The 22,841-nt window shown below is 41.4% G+C and overlaps 2 protein-coding genes across 4 annotated transcripts in view; both read right to left on the bottom strand.

Moving 5' to 3' along the window:
• The window catches only part of TJP2 (tight junction protein 2), a 62,975-nt gene extending 57,880 nt beyond the window's left edge, over positions 1-5,095 (bottom strand). Inside the window, exon 1 of one of the 3 annotated variants that reach the window (XM_038123516.1) lies at positions 4,748-5,095. The gene's annotated coding sequence lies outside the window, so the exon portion shown is untranslated. Of the gene's footprint in view, positions 1-4,007; positions 4,716-4,747 lie in introns of those variants that run through there. The other 2 variants (XM_038123518.1, XM_038123515.1) reach the window with 2 other exon arrangements.
• Positions 5,096-7,564: 2,469 nt separating this feature from the next.
• FXN (frataxin) lies at positions 7,565-19,955 on the bottom strand. Its single transcript, XM_038123519.1, has 5 exons — positions 19,811-19,955; positions 18,256-18,338; positions 16,796-16,916; positions 13,356-13,453; positions 7,565-10,627 (listed from the first exon to the last, which is right to left on the bottom strand). The coding sequence occupies exons 1-5, from the start codon at positions 19,937-19,939 to the stop codon at positions 10,474-10,476; spliced, it is 585 nt and encodes a 194-aa protein (XP_037979447.1). The 5' UTR covers positions 19,940-19,955; the 3' UTR covers positions 7,565-10,473.
• Positions 19,956-22,841: the final 2,886 nt, after the last annotated feature.

Raw genomic sequence — 22,841 nt, 5'->3', positions numbered from 1 at the left:
AGTGTGGGAGGTGGGAATGAAAAGAGAGGAGGAGGACTGGAAACTTCTTTCTCACAGCTTCACGGATTGCAGTTGCTTTTGGCCCCTCCTTAGAGATCGTTCCTTCCCTGAACAGTCCATATGTTCCTGGAGATTTTCAGAATCAGCTTACACAAAGTTGTGCTAAGGAGGCTAGAGATACCAGTAGTCAAATCTGTTGGCTATTAAGCAGAGCTAGATGATGAAGCAGATGTTAGAATAGAGAGTGCAAGCCGGACTACAGACAGCCTTGCTGTTAAGAGTGACGTGCAGGAGAGATTTATGGGTTTTCTCTAAAGTCTTAAAAACTCCAACAAAAAAATAAGAAGGCAAGGCAAATAACACACAGCTTGAACCAACATGTGAAATCTTGGCTATGATAAGGTTGCATTGTTAAGCTCACTCAGTTTATCAATATGTCAGTTTATCAGCTGATGACAAAAAATGAGTTTGGTACAACAGTTACAACACCACAATCCTTTAGGGAGAAGTATCATTGAGCCAGTCTCAGCAGAAAGCCACAGTGGCCCAATACATATGAACTCATGTCTAATGCAATGAAAACACACGAAAATCTAAGTAAATGTCCTAAACCTGACACTTCACATGTATATAAAACACACCCTAGATAATTGCACACCTTTAAGAAGTAAAAAGAAACTTCTCAAAAGCAGTTCTGGATTGTTGGTACAAAACAAAAGCAGAGACAAAAGCATGAAAAGGGAGCAGGCACTGGAAAAAAACAGAACAATAGGGCTTTATATCTTGCCTTGCACACTTCTTATTGACCGTACTATTGTATCAGGCAGTATTTTTGTCTGTCGTTTTCACATTATTCATGTGAAAAGAGAGCACTAATGAGTTTCCTTTTCTTCCTAGATTAGCAACCATGGTTCCATGGTTATCTGAGGTTCTGGGACTCAGATGCACGACGACAATGCTGACCTAAATTCAGGAAGACTGGGGTAGCTCATGTTTCCTAAAAACAAAGCCTGCAGCTGATGAATACACACCAGGGTAGATGCTGTGCCAGATATCAAACCAGAGCTCCCACAGCTCACTCTGTTATTACTAAGCTTGGATCATAAACATCCTAAATACATTCAGAAATGCAAGAGCCATCTCACACTGAACAGAAAGAAGTTGGCACAGTCTGCATTCTCATTTGAAATAGAAAACTACAATATCCCTTAACGACATTTAAAAAAAAAGAAAAAAAAAACAACTTTCAAAAAGCAATCGGTTTAAAAAGAAAAACAAAACAAAAAAAACCAATAACAAGCCAACTAAAACCCAACCCAAACATTAATAATTTAAGGTATTAAACGACCCGAGTATACTCTGCTGCTGAATCAAGCTGTTTAATTACAATGCTGCAGTTAGTACTTGTTTAAATTATGTAATAATTTAAGTAAAAAATAACCTCAGCTCTCTAGAACTGAATGATGGCTTTGTCTGCTAAACAAAAAACCCAAAACAAACCCACCCTCCACAACCAAACCCAAAAAATACACCAAGTAAAACAACAAAAAAGGCACCAAACCCCCCAAAAATAAAAACAAAAGAAACCCCAACCTAAACTTAAAAAAACCCCCCACAAATAATAAACAAATGAAAAAACCCTAAATAAAAACACCCACATAATTGCAGCAGGTTCTAAATAATAATTTACTGACTCTGGAAAAGAAAATTTTCTGAAGTGAGACCAGGATGACCCAAGTATTGGTAAAAGACAATTAAAGAGCAACAGTAGGCTTCAAAGACTCTGAGAACAAGTAGTAAGCAAAGTTTTCAAGGGAGCAGACATAGGTATCCAACATAGCGCTGATCCTTTTGGGAAGATGATAGGGTTAGATAATTGAGAAAAGCGTCCCACGGTCGAACAGCTCTATTTTGACAATGTAAGTTCTCAATGCATTTAGAGCACTTGGTCATGGGACCGAGACTGAACCTTTGACTCTGAAAGATGACGTGCACTGGTGCGTGTATGCCAGCATGGTCATGCAAAACCAGTCCTCCCTATGTCACTGCTCCAATCTTTGAAGGTAACACAGCATTTGCAAACATTCTTCACTATGTTAGGACTCATCTATTAGAAGACAAAATTATGCCCCATATACTTACTGCCATAAATATTTGTTTTATAAATAGATTGTCTCATTTTTGAGAAGTCTTCCAAAGTTCACAGAAATCCACTGCAATCTGGGATTAAGATCCACAGCCTTTCTACAGCTGATGCCAAAGATCAATTGTCAAATTAAGAAAATGAAATCTTCCCCAGCAATTAGAAATTTTATACCTATTTGAAAATAAACTAGACTTGAAAATCTCTAACCTCACAGACCTGTAGCTGTTCTAACATGTGCTCTGCTCCCCCCCGTCATTAGAGTGACCAATTCCAAGACTACTACAATGGGATGAAACTGACATAGCCACTGTATGACAAAAGCTACACCATGTACGTAAATACTGTTATTTCAACAATTAAAAGCGACCAGTCTTGTAACACGAGACTTCCTTTACCCTACAAGGCGGTTCTCGAGAAAGACAAGATTGGTAACTATTAAAACACACACACAAATGCTATCGCCCATATTTTTGCTCTGAGTTAAATGCAGCTTTGAAGTAGTCCTGGAATAGTAGGCCGTTCCTCACTCGAGGATTACTGTGTTCCAGGAGCTTTCTAATGCTTTTAAGCATATAGGTTTTATAAAAGTACAGCACATCCCATTTTGTGAGCCATGGAACTACCTAAACATTGTTTTAATCACTAAGAAAGATTTCCTGGTTGTCCTTAGAGGACACGGAAGCAGGAAAAGGGGGAATCAAGCAATCAAAAAAGTATCATACTTTCTATTACTTTGATGCTTCATTCTGAAGAGATCTAGTTAGATTATAGTTCATGCAAAGTGTTGGGATCACCCCAATTCTGCTGCATAATTCCCAGCACTTGCCTTTAGTTTCACAAATACCCAGAGCAGTGGCACTAAGCACCTCAGCAGTTACTGCCAGTGATACAGGGCAATAGCAAAACACAATTAGATACAGGTTCTCCAGTCCACAGTGTCATCTTTTAAAAAGGGCAGAGAAGTCACTGCCGCTACTTAAAACCAATGTTTAGGCCCTAAGATGTTTGCATGTAACAGTCCAGAAGCAATTGTAACAGTAAACTCACCTAAAAATTAAATATATGCAGAAAACTTCGTAGGAACGCTGAAGACAGCCCTCATAATAATGTTATACTAAGTATAAATCCTACTGACCACGTCTAACTGGCACACACATGCTTACTAAATGAAAAAACATTTCAAAGTCTCTTAAAGCAGCCTGATGATCTCTCAATTAGTATTAATTCACGCAAGCAAACCTCATTTGCCTTTCAGTACCTGATTCTTGCCATGTAAGGACTTCTTGTATCCTGACAAGTATCACTGTTTGAAAGAGCTGATAGTTAAGGCCTTAGAGGACAAATGCTTCACAAATGAAAGACGCAGTTTTGCACATACTAGTTTCTCTTTTATTTTCCGAACTACAGGTGAATCACAGTTCTCAACCTTTAAAATTTTGCCGAACAGAAGAAAAGGTAATCTATTGTGTTGCAAATGATACGACCTTGATAATTACCTCCGAAGGTTAAAACAAAGCAGACATTTGCAGCCTCTGTTGGAGCATAGCTGCGGGGCCAAGAGCCCTCTTAGCCGTGGAAACCGACGCAATTTTACGAACTGAAGCTAGGAAGCAGATAATTCAGACATTCTCTCTGTTTCAAGTGAGTAACTACTAGAAAGCAACACTGAAGCATGAAAGTTTTCTGAATTGTTGTACGAGTCTTACACAAGTATGTTCAAACAGCATGTACTTTCTCATGCTGGAAAAAAAATACAATCAGGTTTCAAGTACGGGGTAAGTAAGGGCAGAGTTGTCAACTAAAGCAACTGCATGCCACTGGTAGATCAACCTTGGCACTCCAGGGTGAAAATCTAATGTACCTGGGCTCCAGCACGGCGAACACGGCCGATGCCAAGGCACTTTAACATTTGTCTTCTGGAACTGCCTGTCCTTTGTTTCACGGTTCCCTGTTAACTTGAAACTTCCCCTGACCCAGTTAGCCAAAGCCCAAAGCACGGCTGGAATCCACTCGGGATGTGCCAACATAAAGATTTCAGGAATTCTCTGTGCAACAAAGGCAGCCCAAGCCCCCGACAGCGGGGGCGTGGGCTGGCCGGGGGACCCGCCCCCCAGCGCCCCCCCGGCAATAACCCGGGTAAACAAACACCCCGACTCGCCGGTGATATCTCTCCCACTTTCCACGTCGTATCGCGCTCTCCCGGAAAGTACTTATCACGGAAAAAGTCACCGAGAGCCGCTTAATCCCGTTAGAGAAAAGCCGATCCCCAGCCGAGCCCGGCTGTTCGCGCCGCCCAGGTGCGCGGCGGGCGCCGGACCGGCCTGGGGGGGCCCCACGGGGGCGCGGCGGGTCTGACTCCCGCGGACAAAGGCGGCAATGCGCGCCTGAGGAGCGCAGGCGAGAGGGAGATAAAACGCAAAGCACACAAAGAACGAGAAGGAGAAGCCGGGCAGCTCTTGGCCGCAGCGCGGCCCCCGGGGCGGGGAGCAGAGGCGGCGGCCGCGGGGGACAGGGGTTGCCGGGGAGCACCGCACCTGCCCGGGGGAGGGAAGCGGCGGTGAGCGCGGGTTCGGAGCGGGGATATCCCGCGGGGATACTCGCCTGCTCGCGGAGGGCGTCCGGCAGCGGGAGCAGAGATCGCAGAGGCGCTCCGGTGCTGGGACTGCGCCTTGCCCTGCCCCGCCGCCCCGGAGCGGGCAGCGACTGGGGCGTCGAATGCGAGTGCGGGACCGAGGCTGGGACTGGGGACCAGGCTGAAGCTGGGTCCCGGTCCGCTGTGGCCGCTCACGCCGAGTCGGGCGATTTCCTGCGGGGCGCGGGCGGGGGCGGCGCGGCCACGCCGGGGCGGGCTCCCGCCGCAGGTGCCGGCCTCGCCCCCAGGTGGGGAGGAGAGGGGAAGGATGGGGAGGGCAGGGGACGGCAGGGGAGGGGCGGTGGCGGCCGGACGGGGCGGGTGGCGCGCCCCCTCTTTAGGCGTGCCCCACCTGCGGCTGCCGCCCCTCCAGTCCAGGGGCGCCTTCGCCCAGCTGCCCCGGCCCACGCCCGCACAGACCAACACCCGCGGCGGCGGCAGGCGAACAGGAAATACCGGTCGCAGCCCGGTGCTCCGCGCCGCTGAGTCACCGCGGCGAGGCCGCCCCGCCCCCCGGCTTTTCTCTACCCGTCCCGTCTCCCGGCAGGGGACCCCGGCTCTGCCCCCGGGTCTGGTCCCCGGCTCTGCCCGAGGCACCCCGCGCCAGGCCCAGGCAGCAGAGCGGACCGCCGGGCGGCACGGCGGAGCCCTGTCGCCGCTGGCAAAACGCACCGTCACCCAGCCCAGCGCTTGGGTGTGCTTTCCGTTTACATCAGTGTGTTGTTTGGAACTTTGGGATCATTGCCCATCTAAACCTTTCTAACGGGAAGACCGCTGAGACAGCCTTTTACGCCACAGTACAGTGTTCCACGTACACCTCTCAATCTGTTTTCCCTGCCCTTTGTCACAGAATAGCCACTTTATTGGCAGCTCGGGAGATGATGTTCACATCAGTCTCAGCTGAAATACCCAGGATTAGCAGAAGGCAGAGTAGCTCCAGTTCCAGGCCGGAACACCCCGTGTCTCCCTGCAAGTCCACCAATACCGTTCCCAAAACTGCAACATACCATCAGAGATATACACTCCAGGCTGGCATTCCACAGGTATCAGCTTTCGGCATCACTGCTGTCCTGCAGCTGAGATGAGAAAGGCAAGGCCAAACAGCCCTGGCAGGATTCTTTGGAGTCATATTTCTTTTGCATTGTAAAGCACTAAGTGTCACCAGGAATTCCTTATCTGCTGTCTTATCTGGTGGACTGTTAAACCCCTTGCAAGCCCCTCTAAAATGAAACAGCACACTCCCACCAGTATCAGGCCTGTGGAACAAAGTCTACTTAAAGTTTTATGGTTTGTTGCTATTTGCAGGTGAGAAATACACTAGATTCCCACTGCATTTGTAATTCAGATAAATTTTTTCCTCAATAGGTACAGTTCATGCAGTATACAGTTCACTGTATCTCATACAGAAAGTAAGATAAGGAAGGCAAACAGTATTCTTCATGAAGGGGCTGGACTTTGGAAGGAGGCCCTGAAAGAACCTATTTTATTAGAGCAAATATGAAACTGCATTCAGATATTGTATGGAAAGGCCTACTTCTAGCTATTGTTAATAATTAACATGCATTGCATACACTAGCCTTAAAGTAACTATTTCAGTCTAAAAGCCCCAACAGCAAAAGTCAGAGGGCAAAAAAAAAGAAAAAAGGACTAATTCAGGGCTAATTTATAAACTTGGTGTTTTCAGTCACCTACAGACTAATTCTATGATCAGCACATAATGCAATATTGCTTTCAGGTAGAATCAAGGCGCAAGACATAGAAATTTAGTTTTACTTCCAGGTATATGTCAGATTACTTAGTTTACACTATGGGGGGTGCCTTTTTCCTTAATGTATGTTTTAAAACTTCATCTGTTAGTTCTCAAAATCTTTTGTAACAGAAGCCTTAAGATATCTGGTTAATGCTCCTAAAATGCTGCTAAGAGGAGTAAGACTATGGACACATTGAATATATAACTGATTTCTTTTAGTACAACAGTAGAGAACATTGATGGCTAGCAGAAGAGCCTACATCTGTAAAGTATCAATGCTTGCAAACTTATTCACTGTGTTACCAATCAGTTTGCATAATTACCATGACACAAACAATTTTAAAATCAATTCAGCAAACTGGAGAGGGCAGCAACATCATATGCCTTATTTTAAACATCTATTGTTTTCTAATCTAAACTTGTCTGTCTTTCCTTAACCTGAATTAAAAAAAAAAAAAAAAAAGTTTGCAGTTAGGAACTGTTTAGAATAATTTAATTGTTCATGGCTCTGTTTATCCTATCAGCAGCAAAGCAATCTCCACTGGTCACCTCCCTTGGTAAAAGGCATGAATACTGCCTTTGTTCTACAATTGCCAGCAGTACAATTTCCATAAAAGACAATTTGGGAGAGAGATGGATGTAACTCCACACAAATTTTTCTTATCTTTATACAGGAATTTAAAAAAAAAAAAAAATCTCAATAACAAAATGGACTGGAACGTGTTTGATTGGTTACAATTATAAATAGTGGTGTGAAATAAATTTAAAACACCATTTCCTAAAGGGCCACATGAAGCAGCTTGCCCCACATCTCTCCTTGCCCTGCCAACGACATCAGCTGTTGGCAAAGCTAATTTCTTCCTGACAGACTTTGCTGCTACCCCTCCCAGGCTTCCTTTACTATTCTGAATGTTCTTCCAGGTTTTCTGGCAAGCCTCTGCCTTCCTTCCCAGCACTTCCACATATTACAGAGCTGGTTAGCACAATCGCACAGTTCAACCACTCACCAGAAGCTAAAAATAATCAAACACAAACCTTCCTGTAAACCCCCTTTTATTCCAATACCTCCTCTTCAGGACAGGCCTTTATCCCATTTATTGAAGTTGCCAAAAGACACTGGGAATTTTAAGGAAATAAGATGTAATGATTTTATCACATGGAATAATCCGACAAAGAAGAGGTAAAGTTTTCTAACAAATTACCCACAAGTGGAAAAGAAAACAAACAAACAAACACCAGACAAGAACCTGGGTCAGATTAGCAGCTGGTGAAAATTCTGGTGTAACTAAAAAAAGCCCGATACACCCCAGTTTATGCGCTGAGCTTGGGCAGCCAGTAAAGCTATGAAATGGCAACTCATCCTTCAAAAATATTATGCATATTCTCCTACACCGACAATGGAGCAACTGCATTGGGGGAAAAAGTAATGCCCATAACACAGTGGTTCTTATTAATACTGTCTGTGCATAGTCTGTATTTAATGACTGCCCTCCAGCTATTTATTTTGGAAGAGGTGAAGCAAGAAACTATTGACATGATGTCAGGTGGGGAACTATACAACAATTTTTTTTATTCCGTAAGTTATGGAAGTAAAAAACAGTACAGAAGTGTTACTTGTCTTGGGGCAATAAGCAGTCTGACACTAGGATTAGAGCTCATTCTGTGCCTCCATTGTACAAGTGTGACGGCTCATGGGAGTCCTTGCCCCCTACTTAGAATCTGATGCAAGTATTAAAGCAAAAAATGAGTCACGTCCTATGATTCATTTTGTACATGGAGATAAAACTCATTCTAACTTGCTGATGCTATTTATTTTCAGCTAAGATTAAATGCATTTGTTACTCAGATACCTAAACCCAGGAAATTGTTTGCATAAACAGCAGCAGCATTACAGATGAAGGGCAAGGCATGTAAACTGTGAAAGCTGAACTGCTCTTACAAAATTCAAGTCAACTGGCCACACTTGGACAGAATCTTTCCAGGATGTGTTTTAAGAAACAGAAAGAATTCAAAAGTAAGCACATGTCTGTGGCCTTCACCCTTATCATCAAACTCTCAAATCACACCTTTACATAATGAATTAAAAATTTCACATGCAATTTTATTTCAGTATAAACATTTCTACCAGACATACGGGAGTGGAAAATGAACTTCCAAATATGAATCAGATGCATGTTAGTGATCATATTGCATGCAAATACTTAAAAAAATAATTTCTGGAGAAGTAAATTGGAAAAAATAATTTCTCGTGGTCAGGCAAAGGAATAACCAGGTATCCTTGATTCAACTATCAAGTCATTAACTTCTACACAAACTTGTTTAAATGACTATCTGAAATTGTAGGAGATTGAGCTAAAGATTATAAAAGTAACTACATAAAAATACATATGTCCATATGCTATAAATTATCTTCGGTGTTCTAAATTCAGAACAGCAAAAACATATTCTATTTTTACCTCCTTGTACTTTTTTGAAAAAACATGCTTTACTCTTATATTAATGAGGTCTGGGAGTCATTGCATTTACCTCATCCAGCAGAGCTGAAATTTATATTGATTGTAAAACATGCACACAGCATGAACCATTAACCAAGAGCTACTTCCATTGAAACATTTCTCTGTTTAGTAGTGAGAAACAGCAGATAACAATGCTTATACTCTAAATGCAAATACTGGGCAAGAACACTTTACAGTTACTGTTTTTCAATGACAAAATCAATCCTTACCTGTTAAGCTAGCTAGAGAATCATGCCAAACTAACCACAGCATCAGAGAAGCCAAAAAGAAAAATATTGTGCACTGAACATCATTTCATACAATCTGCACGAGTATGGTATAATTTTTCCCTCACGCATTAGTCAACAATTTGGTCCTTCCATTTTACAGGCAGTTAAAACCTGCAAGCTGCAATATTACAACAGTGCAACAGCTGAAGTATTGCCGCTCATGATTTCTTTTATATGTTTTTGTTGTAAGATCTGGAGTATATAGTTTATTTCCTTCACAAATTTAATAGCCTAATGAAGATAGCTTCATCAGCCTAAGAACAATACTTGATTCTAAGAAATTTCTCCATCAGCATGGTACCAGGGGGAGACTTGCCATATCATGGTGATAAGAAGATAATCTAAAACCATTGAAGAAATGCAATAGAATAAAATCAGTGCAAATTTTCATTAACTTAATTTTGCCCAAAAAAAATTGCTTAAAAAAAAAGTATTTTTACTCTTTGAAGAATAAAAGGGTAGAGAAAGACAAATGCACAGTAACAGAATTAAGCGTTTGCAGAGATATTGCTGTACAGCTTAAACTTCACATACTAGCTTTCCCAGTTCCATATCATGCTCAGAGCCACAAAAATGTCTAAGTAATTTAAAGTTTAGCACAAAAAAAAAAAATCCTGAGGTGAAAGACACTACAATTTAGAATTTGGAGAATAGCAAGTTCTGCAATACTTAGGAAAAAACTGTCATTATGCTCACTATGACATGTTACATGTGCCTATGATGTATTACAATAGCCACAAATTTTGAGGCAATACATTCACAGTACCACATTTATGTCAATGTAATTGTCAGGCATTTCTTGTTTCGGGTGAATGTTTCACCAAGAAAAGTTCAGTGTTTGTGTGCTGGTCAGAAGTCACCAGGCAGTCAGTCCTTACATGCAAACAAGTCTTTAGAAACTAAAAATGCCGTATTTTTGCAGGAAGAAAGCAAGAAATGAAGTGACAGGATGGGCGACCTCAACCATGTGTACTGCACAAATTCAAACAGCACACAGAAATCCAAAGACTGAGCACTAGAGAAAAAATATATTATTTTCATTTTTGTTGCACAATATATTGATGCCAAGAAAAACAACAGAATTAAGCTTGAGTACTTCAGCCTAAGAAAGAGCTTGGCTTGAGGTTAAAGTCTTTAAACTTCCATGAGGTAGAATACAATCAAGTATCTTCTTTCCCAGAATATATTAAGCAGGACAAATCCAATTTAGTTTTTAAAGCCGTTGAAAACTCTTTTGATAGTAGTTCATGAAGAGATTCTCTGTCATGAGAATACACCCAATTCCGTCCAGTCCAGTCATAGCGCTTGGGCCCACTAGAAAAAAAACACAACATAACATCACACACTGTGTAAGTACACATTACTTCAGGAGACCTGCTGGAAGCCTGTATGCATAACGTATACCACAGGGTGCCCAGGAAAAGGAACAGACAGCATGGGGAACGGCTGGTGGGCAGTCTGAGGAAGTGGAGCAGAAAAGGCCTGATATGTCAGGAACTACTGAGCCATCAAACAGATATATCTGAAAGGTGACAAGATACATCAGTCACTCCTAGGGGAGGCAAGCACTTTCCCTTCCTGCTTTTGGCACTTATTTCCCCACAATTCCTTCCTTTATCCCAGTTTTCCCCCACAGATATAATTTTCTTGCATACAAATATCACAAGAGATATTTGTATAATGCTGAATTAATACCACTGATTAATTCTTGCAAATATTCTAAGCACAGCAAAGCACAAGTAATTTCCTTTTAGATGCAACAAAATCATTTAGCCCCTGAAAGCAAATATATTGGCATGTGGGAGATTTATAACTAAAATGCTATTTTTCTCTGTGCTATTATATTGTAACTGGCTTGGTTTTTCCAGGCCTATATTAAGTACCAAGAAAGAAACTTGAACACCTGGGTTCTACTCCAGACCTTGCTATCCACCCAGTTTTCCAAATGTCAAGTGGGAGAATGACTGCAAGGTACTCACTGCTGTTAACATTAGATAAGCAAAGAAAACAGAAAGGAATGAAATTATTATCTGGGATAAACAGAGAAACCCTTGATTTTGTAGGACATATACCTTGGAATTCAGTCACCACACCAAGTCTGCTAGAAAACAGACTATCCTGAACATACATAAGAACAATCTGCAGGTTCTCCCTCTACAAGCATAAGCACTGATCTGAACCTTGACTATCCTGAGTTACTCACAATAGTCAAATGAAGAACTTTCCAACCACTGCTCAATGCATGAGAAGTTACAAAGGCAAGCATAAATCCAAGTCACTTTCAATGAAGTCTCACTGTCTGCATCAGAAGTAGTAACTGTTTTAATCAGGGTTATGTGCTCCAGTTATTTTACCAAGTATTTCTCACTTCACCTCTGGAGCATAAGCTTATATTTATACTCTCCTGCACCTAGAGAACGATGGAATGGGATCCTGTCATTCATGAAAATTAGGTTAAGACAGACCATTTAATCAATGACAAATAAATATATATATTATCTGAACTGGTTTTAAATGTTATGCAGTAAATATCAGTGATAAGGTTAGTACATGAAATACCTTCATAGTCCTATGAATCTCCGAATCTCCAAGAGACTGTACAAATGTGACTTTCAAATTAATGGTTTAAGCAAAGATCCAGTGAGTTCTATAAAATGCCCACCAAGTTAATTATAGAGTAAATGTATTTCTCCTGAAAAGTCTGCATATATGTTTCAATCATAAGAGAAAAGAATTAAAATATCACATTAAGCCATTGCTAATACTCTGTAAGGTACAAAAGTCTTTTCAGTCAGAAGCTACGTTAAATTACTGCAATCACACTGCTGGCAGGTTGCACAGATGCCCCTTTTTTGTAACTGTCAACTAAGTAAAGTTTTTATTCCGGTGTACAGATACTCAATAGCGAACAGATGGTCAAAAAAAATTCCAAGAAAAATGTCTCACATCTTGACAAATTAGTCTCCCCTGGGATATAAGACTAAAGGTCAACATTTAGGCTCCAAGGCTCCAAAACATTCAATGCAAGCAATTACTGGCAGCAACATTTCCTTCTTTCAATTCCCAGCATATTGCAGTTAAGAAGATGACAGTTCAGATCATACAGTATTTACTGGAGTTGCCTTTCAGAAGTTAGGAAATAAGTGAACACATAGCATCATGTTCCAGGAAATACTACTGTTTATCTAATACCAGTTAAGGGAGTATAAAAAGGAAAAATTTAACTTTTTTCCTCAAACTCCATATTCTGGAGCACATATGTCTTAGCTCGTCTGGAGCCCAACCGACAGGAATTATCTGAATTTTGGTTTTTATAAAGAGATGAAGCCTGTGTGTCAGTTATGCAAAAATCTTATAAGCTGATTCCTTCACCATTAACACTTATCAGCTCCCTGGGTTCTTTTCCAGGGATAGTGGCAAAGAATACAGATTTTTGAGGGGAGACAGCTACAGCATTTTCCCACTTATCTGGCTGCCCTCCTTGCTGAAACCAACCATAAAACCTGAAATGGATCAAAACACATCATTAGGAAAGGCAGAGGAAGCAGCCAGCTAAGTCTCCTGTGAAGTGCAGAGGCTTGACAAAAACAACCAGTGTGGGCATACATAAACATATAAAGCAGGAAATCCCAGAAGCTTAAAAGGGAAGGAGCCACCCTGTTTAAAACACAAAGAGAGGTTTAGATGATGACATCATCATTGCTCTTTTTCCAACAGAAGCTTTGTTTGTTTCTTTTTAATCATTGCTGGTTATATTTCCTATGAGTAAGCTATATTCCTTTAGGCAGTGGTTTTGGGCTGAAACAGTGTATGAAAATTCTTTGTTACACATTTCCTGTATTAACTTAGGTATGCCAGCAACACTGCAGTGTGTCCAAAACCGTACACCAAACCATTATTGAACATTTAGATTATATCACGTTTTGAGACTATGCAGCTTAGAAGGGTTACTTATGAAAAGGATATTACATGATCGTGCCATGCTATAAATAAGAGGAAGTACATTTCCACCCAGTCTGCAGATGTTATGTAACTAACTTACCTAGTGGGTGAGGACAGCCAAATCTGCCGGTTTGGTGTTTGCTTATTGATTACGTATGTTCCCATGTCTCCACCCAATTTAACTGTTAGTACTCCACTCTTAAAAGACAAAGAAAGTGAGAAATAAAAAATTTGTATCCTGTTACTTCGACAACAATTACTTCATCCGCACTGGCAGAAACTTACATACCTGTATCAGATTGTCAGCCATCTCCCAAACAATAATAGCTAAGGACAATGATCATTACACCTAGCATATCTTTGAGTCTGATCTAGACTTTAAAATTTCTGGTCAGAGACTGTGAATGGTACAAACACACTAAAATCAATGTTACTACTTAAATAATACACTTGAGCTTGGACCTGGCATCCTGAAAAGACCAGACCACTGCAATTCGTTTTCCAATGATTAAAACATCATTCAATAACAACTTTTTTTTTATTAATGAACAATGCAGAACTGGTCTCGTTCAAAGTCAAGAAGCTTTATGAGTCATTGCCAGATTTCTGAGCCTTGCAATTTTACCTTACTTTTCTTCAGTAATGGCAACAGTTTAACAGGGAACAAACACAGTTTTTTCTTGATAATTCTGATTGACACCTGAAAAAATGTTCCAGTTCTAAATCCCATGATTCTGGTTTTCCATGATTCTGGTTTTGCTTTGGTTATGCCACCTTTAGACCATTTCCTGGTGATCATTTATTTTTTCTTTCTTGCTTACATTTCTTACTGACAACATGATTCATGTTTCTTGTAACTGACAAAAATATTTTCTGTTCTGACTTTAAGAATGAAAAAATAACATTTGGACTGGAGTTGATCTAAAGGTGATCTGAATGATACTAATTAAAAAGGGAAATATTTCTACAGAATGCAATGTGATAATTCAGATAATTTATTTAGTTTGCAGTATCTCAAATACTTCAAGCCCTATAGCACAACAAAGCTTCTTTAAGGGTATCATACCTTTCATGCTTTAGTCAGGAGATACTATTAGAGCTACCTATCATTGTCCAGGCTATTTGCTATGTATAAACACTCACTATGGGGAAAAATACTTTCAGGCATGAGTATCTACTGCCTGCCAATATACTCTGTAGCACAAGCAGCAACTCAAAGCTTCCTTCCCTTACAAAGTAACTCAGGGGAACATATCTCAAGTATCACTAGGCATAAAATAATACTCTCAGGATCTGATATTTACCTTAGTTTCCATACTGTTTCTGTGCTTAAGGCATTTATATTTGTGATCAAAACAATAAAAATAAAAGGGTCTTCTGGTTAAAAGTCCCATCAGGTTTGTCCTGCCAGTTATTTCTATTGGATATTAGTACAGTGCACAGAAGGGCAAGAACAAGCTACTTTTCTGGTTGTCAGAGTTTCAAGTTTTCCATACCTCATGGTCTTGGAATTGTAGAGATACAGCAGAATAAGAACAGGATGGAGGATTACGCCTGCATAATGATATATAGGTTCTGTATATAGCATTCTTCTATGTGGTTTGTAATGCCATACTAAGCATTCAGCATGATGTTATGCTCTATGTTTCTACAGCCACACTGTAAGTCAATAGGTTTTCAAAGAGTTAAGAAAAAATTATACTATTATTTATATCACGTGTCAGCTGTTAGAAAGTTATCATTACTCTAGCCTTGCAACGTAAATAGAGGTTAACCTCTGCTGCTGTTTTGAAAACACTTTCTCATACATTTTACAGCACTTCTGAAATACTAGAAACTACGACTTGAATTTTTTTAAGAGTTCAAATTGCAAGATAATTTTACCATATTTTAAGAAATACTGCTGTATGTTTTTTGTACTACTGGATGAATGTTTGCTACTTCCTGGTAACAAAAATATTCTTCTAAAGAGATTCTTTTTTTTCTGAACACGAAGAAATAAATAAATTGCTCAATGCACTCACATTTACAACAGGCACAGCAGACCTTTATCACATTCGCCACCTTGCGGTTTCCTGCAGCACTGACCGTGTTTGTTTAGAATTAAAACCTGGGCTATTTAACCTTCTGCTTTCAACAGAAATCACAGCATATTATTAATTGTCATCATCCTGTCTATATAGTAAAGGACCACTGGTAAAAATTAAGATGTAAAATATTACCTCTTTAGCTTCACAAGTCAATGTCAAACAGAATCGACCATACAGTAGATGGAGAAAAAAAAATTATGACATGACTCATCAGCTTAACATAATGAAGTGGTTAGGAATACTAAATAGGTCAATTTCAACTATTACTAATTTTTGTCCTAGGATAGTTACATCAGGCTAACAGGTCCTGATATGGTAAAACATACTGAAGAGTAACGTTTAAACAATCCTTTTTACCAGAAAAGCAATTAGCTGTAACATTATCTATATACTTAATTAAAGCAACAAGTAGTATTTGCTAAACAGAAAGCTACTGGCAATATGTTATCTCCTAGCTATCAGAAATACAGAATGAAAATTATGATGACAAAGCTACACATGAGAAGTCAAAAAACTACAGACTTTTGTTTTGGTTTTGTATTTTGCACAGTGAAACCCAAATCACCTGATTCAACATCCTGGAGCACACAACCTTAACTGACAGTGCCAGCAGAAAGCCATTTCATTGTGGTAAGACACGAAGAGGGAGCAATAGTTATGTGACATCAAAAAACTGCAGTATTGAAAAACCTATGCAGCAGACAGCGTAGGGAGAAACAGCACTCTTCTCCAAGTCATGTTGAGGGCTGTAACACATAGATCACTTCAGGAACTGAATTTATATAAAAACTAATAAATTCCCTATACAAATAACACAGACATTTTTGTTTTGAGTCTGTCACTCCTGTATTTGAGTGACTGACTGCTGAAGGCTGTCATGCAATGTCTCCTGTGACAGCAGGCTCCTCTCCATCTACGCTCTGGTCTCACTTCTGCAACAACCTATCCAAACACTGCACCCTCCTGTTGCTTCTCTCCACCACAGTCTGTCATCATTAAAGCCAGGACAAACATACACTACCTGATTAATACAAATGCTGCTTGTCTGTATTCAGGGCAACCAAATAAACTGCTCTAACAGTTACATGTGATGTACTATGCCATGTAGTACACCAGAAGGGAACTGATTACAATGCCAGATGTCTGTGCCTGTTTAGGAAAATTTATGGACCAGTATGAAATTAGAAAACAGTTTCCATCTCCTCTTGTGCTCATTAATTACTCTATATTATGTCTTTCTCTAAATACGAAAAATTTTGAATCCCTAAATCACTCAATGGTATGTGTCACTTTTCACCAGAATTGTGGCCCCAGTCAGTATACAATAAAAGTGTAAAAATTCATCGCATTTTCAGTGTCAGCACTAAGGTGACAATTTAAAATTCTCCTTCAAATAATAGGAAAAAAACCCTACAAAAATTACAGTGGTAATATAATGTTTAAAACATACCCCTAGAGAGACATCATAATCTTCTGGGGTAAAAGGTTTATCTGTCAGGTCCTCAAAGAAATCTGCTAAGGAGTCCAGTGTTTCTTCAGCCAGTTTCTCATAGGTTGTCTCATCTAAAGAGCTACAAATGATATAGAAGTCCATAATTAGGAGGAAAAGCATAGAAGACAGCATTTTCCCTATAATAAAAGCATACCAAGACCACGACTTTGGATGAAACTGTAACCATGAAATGATCTTATAAAACAAGTAATCATTTTTCTTAAAGTGATGTAACTGACAATCCACCTTATAAACAGAGGTGAAATTTTGAAACTAGTTGGTATTAGAGATCTCTTAACTGAGGAAAAGGTACTTCCTTAGATATACTAACCCCATTTAGTACATAGCATCAGATTTCAAAGTAAGGCATTTTCATAATAGAACTTTGTGTAAGTTTTGCTTAGTTTTGAACTGTACAAATAGAGACAAAAGTAGATCCCATTTAGAAATATATGTCATTTGACTCTACAAAACTTGCTGCAGCTATACACAGTTTGGAAATGTCAATATCACATGTCATGTTTATACACAGCATTTGCCTCCTCAACTGGAATTATCCATGCAACCTGGTAATTAGATGTTATTTAAACTGTGCTTATGAACTAACACTTATGTTTTACAGACTACTCCAGAGAGTCTCAAAGCACCCTTGTGGCCATTACGTAAGGCTTAAAGCACCTGTGAGACCAATTCTCTTTTACTCTTTAGTGAAACCAAGTGCAGAACAGTTTAGCTAACCAAATGTAATTAAATCACATAAGCTGTTCCATCTCTATCAGTGTCAGCTTTCAGTTGAGTGTGTAAAGGGGTCTCCCGACCAACAAACACTTCAAGAAAATAATCTCAGTTTTTGCCAATGCTTATGGCAATGAAACAGTTACTACAGGCTGATTATATAATATATATCAATTGGTAATAGAAACTTTTTTAAAAGTTTCTTATCCAGTTACTGAAATATGCTCTAAGTCAATTATGTGAGGGACACCACAAAATGCCTTGGGGCATGGAGAACAGAAAGCCTTTGGATCGGGCAGGATTCATGTACAGGTTCAGGGTTCACTTTAGACACTTAAAGGCAAGAGCCATTTCAGACATTTGCATAATCCTTTACTGTGTCTCCAACTGCTGCATCAGAAGGGGAGACGTCTCCAACAGATGCTGCGTCACGTTCTCTCAGAACAGGCAGAAATTTCACATCCTCTGGTACACGTGAAATGGTGCTAGACACCTGCGTTTAGGTACACAAGTTATTTGCTAAGCAACTTTGCAAATGCACACAAAATGCCTTTAGCTGAAACTGTAGTTGTCCTTTACATCACATCAACATTACATTAGTTTGGTAGTATTAGTATGTATATAAGTTATTCTAAAATACATAAATAATATTTTCATATGAATATCTCAAAAAGCATTTTTACCTTGTGTCAGTCACAGTTCCTGCATTTCTCAAATTCATGAACCAAGCAGTCCTGCTCTTCACATCTGAAGAATATTGTAATTGCTGTTTAAAGTAAGCAGAAATAAAATGGAATTAAAGTTAAAATGCAATGAATTACAAACTACATTTTTATCATATAAATTAAACAGCTCCTTAATGTCCTTTCCATCCCCAAGTAAAATGTTCATATTCTATATTGCAGGGCTAATATGGAAGGAATTATGCAACTTTAGTCTTTGGATAATTGAAGCAATCTAGAATTATTCATATCTTCATTATGTGAGCTAATGGAATAAAGCCCCACACCCTCTCATTCATAGAATAATGAACTAGGAAAAGAGAACTATTCTAACTTTTCTATTGTTCTATCACAGAATTACTGAGCAACTTTGGTCTATTAAATGGCTTAGGTTCAGATTTTCCTAGGTATCCACTACTCAAATGCTGCACCACCAACATGCGTCCCTCTGCTGGAAGTCAGGAATGTATTAAGCTGAACAAACTTAAACCCTGAATCCTCCTTGTGCACAAAGAGCCAAAACCACTTCAGATTCCAGATTTCCAAATTATGGAAAAGCTGTATCCTCAGGCCAGACACAGTAGCAGAAGTACTTATGCTATCCAGCAGGAAAGGAAGATGGCATAATTTTCATTTTCTTCCTAACTGGCACTGACCATTTGGTTTAATGGTAGAACAGCACTCATGATTACTTTCTTGTACTCATGCAAGGCAAGGGTCTGAAAACTTCAGAAGGAGTTGAAAAGCAAGTGGCATTTGCAAAGGAGCTATGTCAGCCTCTCTTCAGGCACGGAAGAGCAAAACACAGGCCGACCTCTCTCCGTGTGGAGTACCACCTATCCGCAGCTATTACCAATGAGCTGCCTGTTAGTCCAAAACCACGACACAGGCAGAAAGGACAGAAGGGTGACACAACAATACAAGCTGACAAAATACACCACGCTGCTTATATGTTTGACTGCACCCCTTACCCTACAGCATTTTATACACGCTGAGAATCAAAAGCTACAAGACCACGAGCACGTTCAAGCTCGGCCAAGGCTGAGGGGCTGTAATCCCATCAGAGTGTACCCATATTCGGTTTGTGACGGGAGGCTGCCAACAGCGATGCCAGCACACAGCCGGCACCTGCCTCCGCGTACCGCACCCGGCTGAGGGCGGCCAGCACCGCCTTCCGCGCCTGGAGAGGAGCAGCAGACGAGCGCACCAGCTCCGGTGCGCGCCAGCTCCCAAGGCACGGAGAGAAGGAGAAAGCAGAAGGCAGGCGGGAGAGCGGGCAGGAGAGGACGCGCCCCGCTGCCGGCCGGCCTGCGAGGAGGGCTGGCGGCGGCGCTGGCTGCCCTAGCTGCCGCGGGCTGACACAGACTTGCTCAGAGCCGGCGGCCGCCTCGCGAATCCCCGCCTGTCGCCCTTCCCTCCCTGCCCGCCCGCCCCAGCCGGGGCTCGGCCACGGCCGCTCCGCCCGCCGCCGCGCAGGCCGCGCCTCGCCCCCGCCGTCCGCCCGCCCCTCGCTCACCGTGCGGCCGCTGCCAGTGGCGGCTGTGCCCGCCCTCGGGGCGCCCCCGGTGCCGCCGCGCTGCCGCACCCCGGCCGCCGCCGCCCGTCCCGCGGCGCGCACGGCACCCGCCGCCCCCGCCCGCCACATAGCGCCTGGGCCGCAGCGGAAGCGGCGGGGCGGGGCCGGGCCGGGCCGGCGCGCGCCACCGCCCCCCCGCGGCGGCGCGCGAAGAGCGGCGGGGCCGGGCCGGGAGGGATCGCGCGGAGCCGAGCGGAGGCAGAATGTGCGGGCTTTCTCTTCCTCCCAGACGCTGGTGGCTCCAGCCCCAGCAGCGCCAGGATAAATCAAATCCAAGTGCTTTACTACCGAGAAAGCCCAGGTGTATCGGAGCCGAGCACGGTCTGTTCGCCCGGCGAGGCTTTCGAGGCGGCGGCGGTTTCCCCGCCAGCCTTATCCCGGGGTCCTTTCCCGTCTGTAGCCAGCCCGGCACGGCTGTCCCTAGGAAACGGGTGCTGGGCCTGGTGTGCTGCTCAGGCTCCCCTCGGCGAGATCTGGACCCCGACGTGTCACAGAGACACGGAGCTGCGGCCGTTGAAGGCGGCTGCCCGCGCCGCTCTGGGCCCATGTCTGCAGGCATCTGCTCGGGCAGAGCCGTCTCGCTGAGGTGATTTACAAGGAGCTGGCGCCTGAGAAAAAAATAGCAATTCGAAGTCACACTAGACACGAAGCATTCACTCGGGGACCCGTTCGAGGTCTGTTTTCTGTGACAGGAAGTATTCTGATCCGCGTCCTGCAGGTAAAATGTTTCGCTGAGCCAGTAAAGGGAAAATAAAGCACATAATTTATCACGCCTGACATTTTCCACTAAGTGACACAAATGCTGGTGATGCCATACTATAGCAGTATGTGAAAGTGTAGAATCTCAGCCAGACATGTCGTGTTGTTACTTAAACGGAAAGAAATAAACTAGGTTTGCCCAGTAGATGAAAGGTAAGAAATAATTTCTATAAAAAGGTTTCTTATAAAACCCACACAGTTTCTGTGGGAACACAGACAACTTTCACCTCTGTGCCTTCCACAGGACAGGACCAAAAGCTTCAGAAGCTTACCGCTGGTTACTGTGTGATGCATTTTTATATTTCAAAAACTCCTAAATAAAGTAAGCACTTGGTTGCTCTGAGCCACCTGATCTGCTTGAAGATGTCCCTGCTCATGGCAGAGGGGTTAGACTAGGTGACCTTGAAAGGTCCCTTCCAATCCAAACTGTTCTATTGATTCTGTGATCTTCCACTGCATTAGGGAATAAATTATCAAGTTTCTTACCAAGATCTGTAATTTTATAATATTTTTATAAGTCAAAATTATTTACTCTACACAAGGGGAAAAAGCTCAAGCAAGCCACTTGTGCAAATTTCAACTGAAATGATGAAATCTCTTTTACCCTAAAAGCTGTTTGTATCAAACTGTTATATAACTCAGTCAGCTTCTTGTCTGTTTTCAACAGACTCCTGTGTGTTATTCTTTGTTACCAGTGCTCTTCTCAGTTTGTGGTGGTGCTGTATTTTGTGGGGGAGGTTTTAATACATCAAGCAGATTTGAGATAGTCTTTAGTTCCTTGAAGAACAACCCATTCTTAGCCCTGCTGGGAGAAGCTACTTATGTTTCTACAGGAGTAATGGTTTACAGACTGAGATAAGGTTTGGAGGAACAAATTGCTTGCATCAGACCACAGAAATCACTGGTAAAGCAAACGACTGATTTTTCATACCTTGGTAATGAAGAGGGAAAACAGCTAGAAGAAAGGAAGAATCCCTGTTCTTTTATGTAGTATTTAATCTATTTAAAGATAGGGCTTATTTATATAGCTTGCCTCTCCTATGAAAAGAACCTCATGTGTTTTTTTATATTATCCAACCAGTTTCACAGTGATTTTGCTCTAGTCATCCAAGTAATACACAACTCTCAACAGGAAATGTTCATCTTGTGTTTCTAAGTTAATGACAAATCAATGAATTTGTGTGGATTAAATATTTTCTCTAGTACTAGCAATTTCACATACCAAATATTTTATAAATTTAACAACAGTTAATTAAAATGAAAAGTTCAAGTTAGTGACTTTTACAAGATGCTACTACCAAGCAAGGATCAGCCACGCAACTTCTAAAGGGCTCAAATTAGGGATTTTAACAATGGTTTCTTAATGTTTTTCATCTTGATTCCTGTCCCTTAGGAACAACAGGAACAACAATTTATGTTGTTCATATCACAATCCTGGTATCAGAACCTTTATATGCTGGCATAAAATACCTGTGAAGGAGCTCCAGATGCAGAAGCACTGCAGGGTCATGTCCCACACATTCAGTCTGGAAAAAGCTGATAGATTTTTTTGCTTAAAGCAAATGGCTTCTATGAAGCCATTGGCAAACGGCTTCTATAAAGAACAGGGGTAGTGTGCTACTTGATTGCTCTTGTATCACGGTCTAGTGGAAGGGTTTGGGAAAATACCATTGAGTTGTATGAAACTAAATTTCCCATGACAAGGGATTGCATACAAAAGATGTCTCAGTCTCTGAATTGTTTGGTATAGACATTCTGGTTTTGGGCAGAATCGTTGCAGTTAATTTGTGAATCCTTTGGCTTCTTCCTAAGAACAAATGATTCGGATGCTATAGTTAGTAGGTAATTGGGGAAAAATTGTCATGTGTGTTCTTTACGAAAGTTAATTGGGTGCTTACATGTTTTTCCCCAAATGAGACTAATGACAAGTATTGCTTTGCACAGAGACACATTCTAAATATCCTGTACACTGTGCATAAAGGAGCAGACAGACACCTGACAAGATGTACAAAATGTTTTACTCATAGGACATGCAGATTGGTTTTGCTTTTCTCAGAGCTGCAGAATAATTATCTTGCTGAGATTAAGAAGTCTAATTTTAAAGCCTAGAAAAGTGGTAATCATAAGATACAGGCTCCAAGCAAAGGAAGCCTTAGACTCTGCATACTTAGAAAGCAAAAAACCCCAAACCCCTTTAAATTTCTCTATACTA

This window comes from Motacilla alba, chromosome Z, assembly GCF_015832195.1.
Source record: "Motacilla alba alba isolate MOTALB_02 chromosome Z, Motacilla_alba_V1.0_pri, whole genome shotgun sequence".
In the NCBI taxonomy this organism is placed as follows: Eukaryota; Metazoa; Chordata; class Aves; order Passeriformes; family Motacillidae; genus Motacilla; species Motacilla alba.
Note: the sequence above shows the minus strand (reverse complement) of the source record. Positions and strands in the feature narration are given on the sequence as shown.

Excerpts from the sequence above, each read along its gene's own strand:
- FXN (XM_038123519.1), bottom strand. The coding sequence starts at position 19,939 with ATGTGGCGGGCGGGGGCGGCGGGTGCCGTGCGCGCCGCGGGACGGGCG. Across the intron at positions 16,917-18,255 it reads GGAACTGTGACTGACACAAG|CTCTTTAGATGAGACAACCT; the intron begins GTAAAAATGCTT and ends TATCATTTGTAG. Across the intron at positions 13,454-16,795 it reads ATTATGATGTCTCTCTAGGG|AGTGGAGTACTAACAGTTAA; the intron begins GTATGTTTTAAA and ends TTGTCTTTTAAG.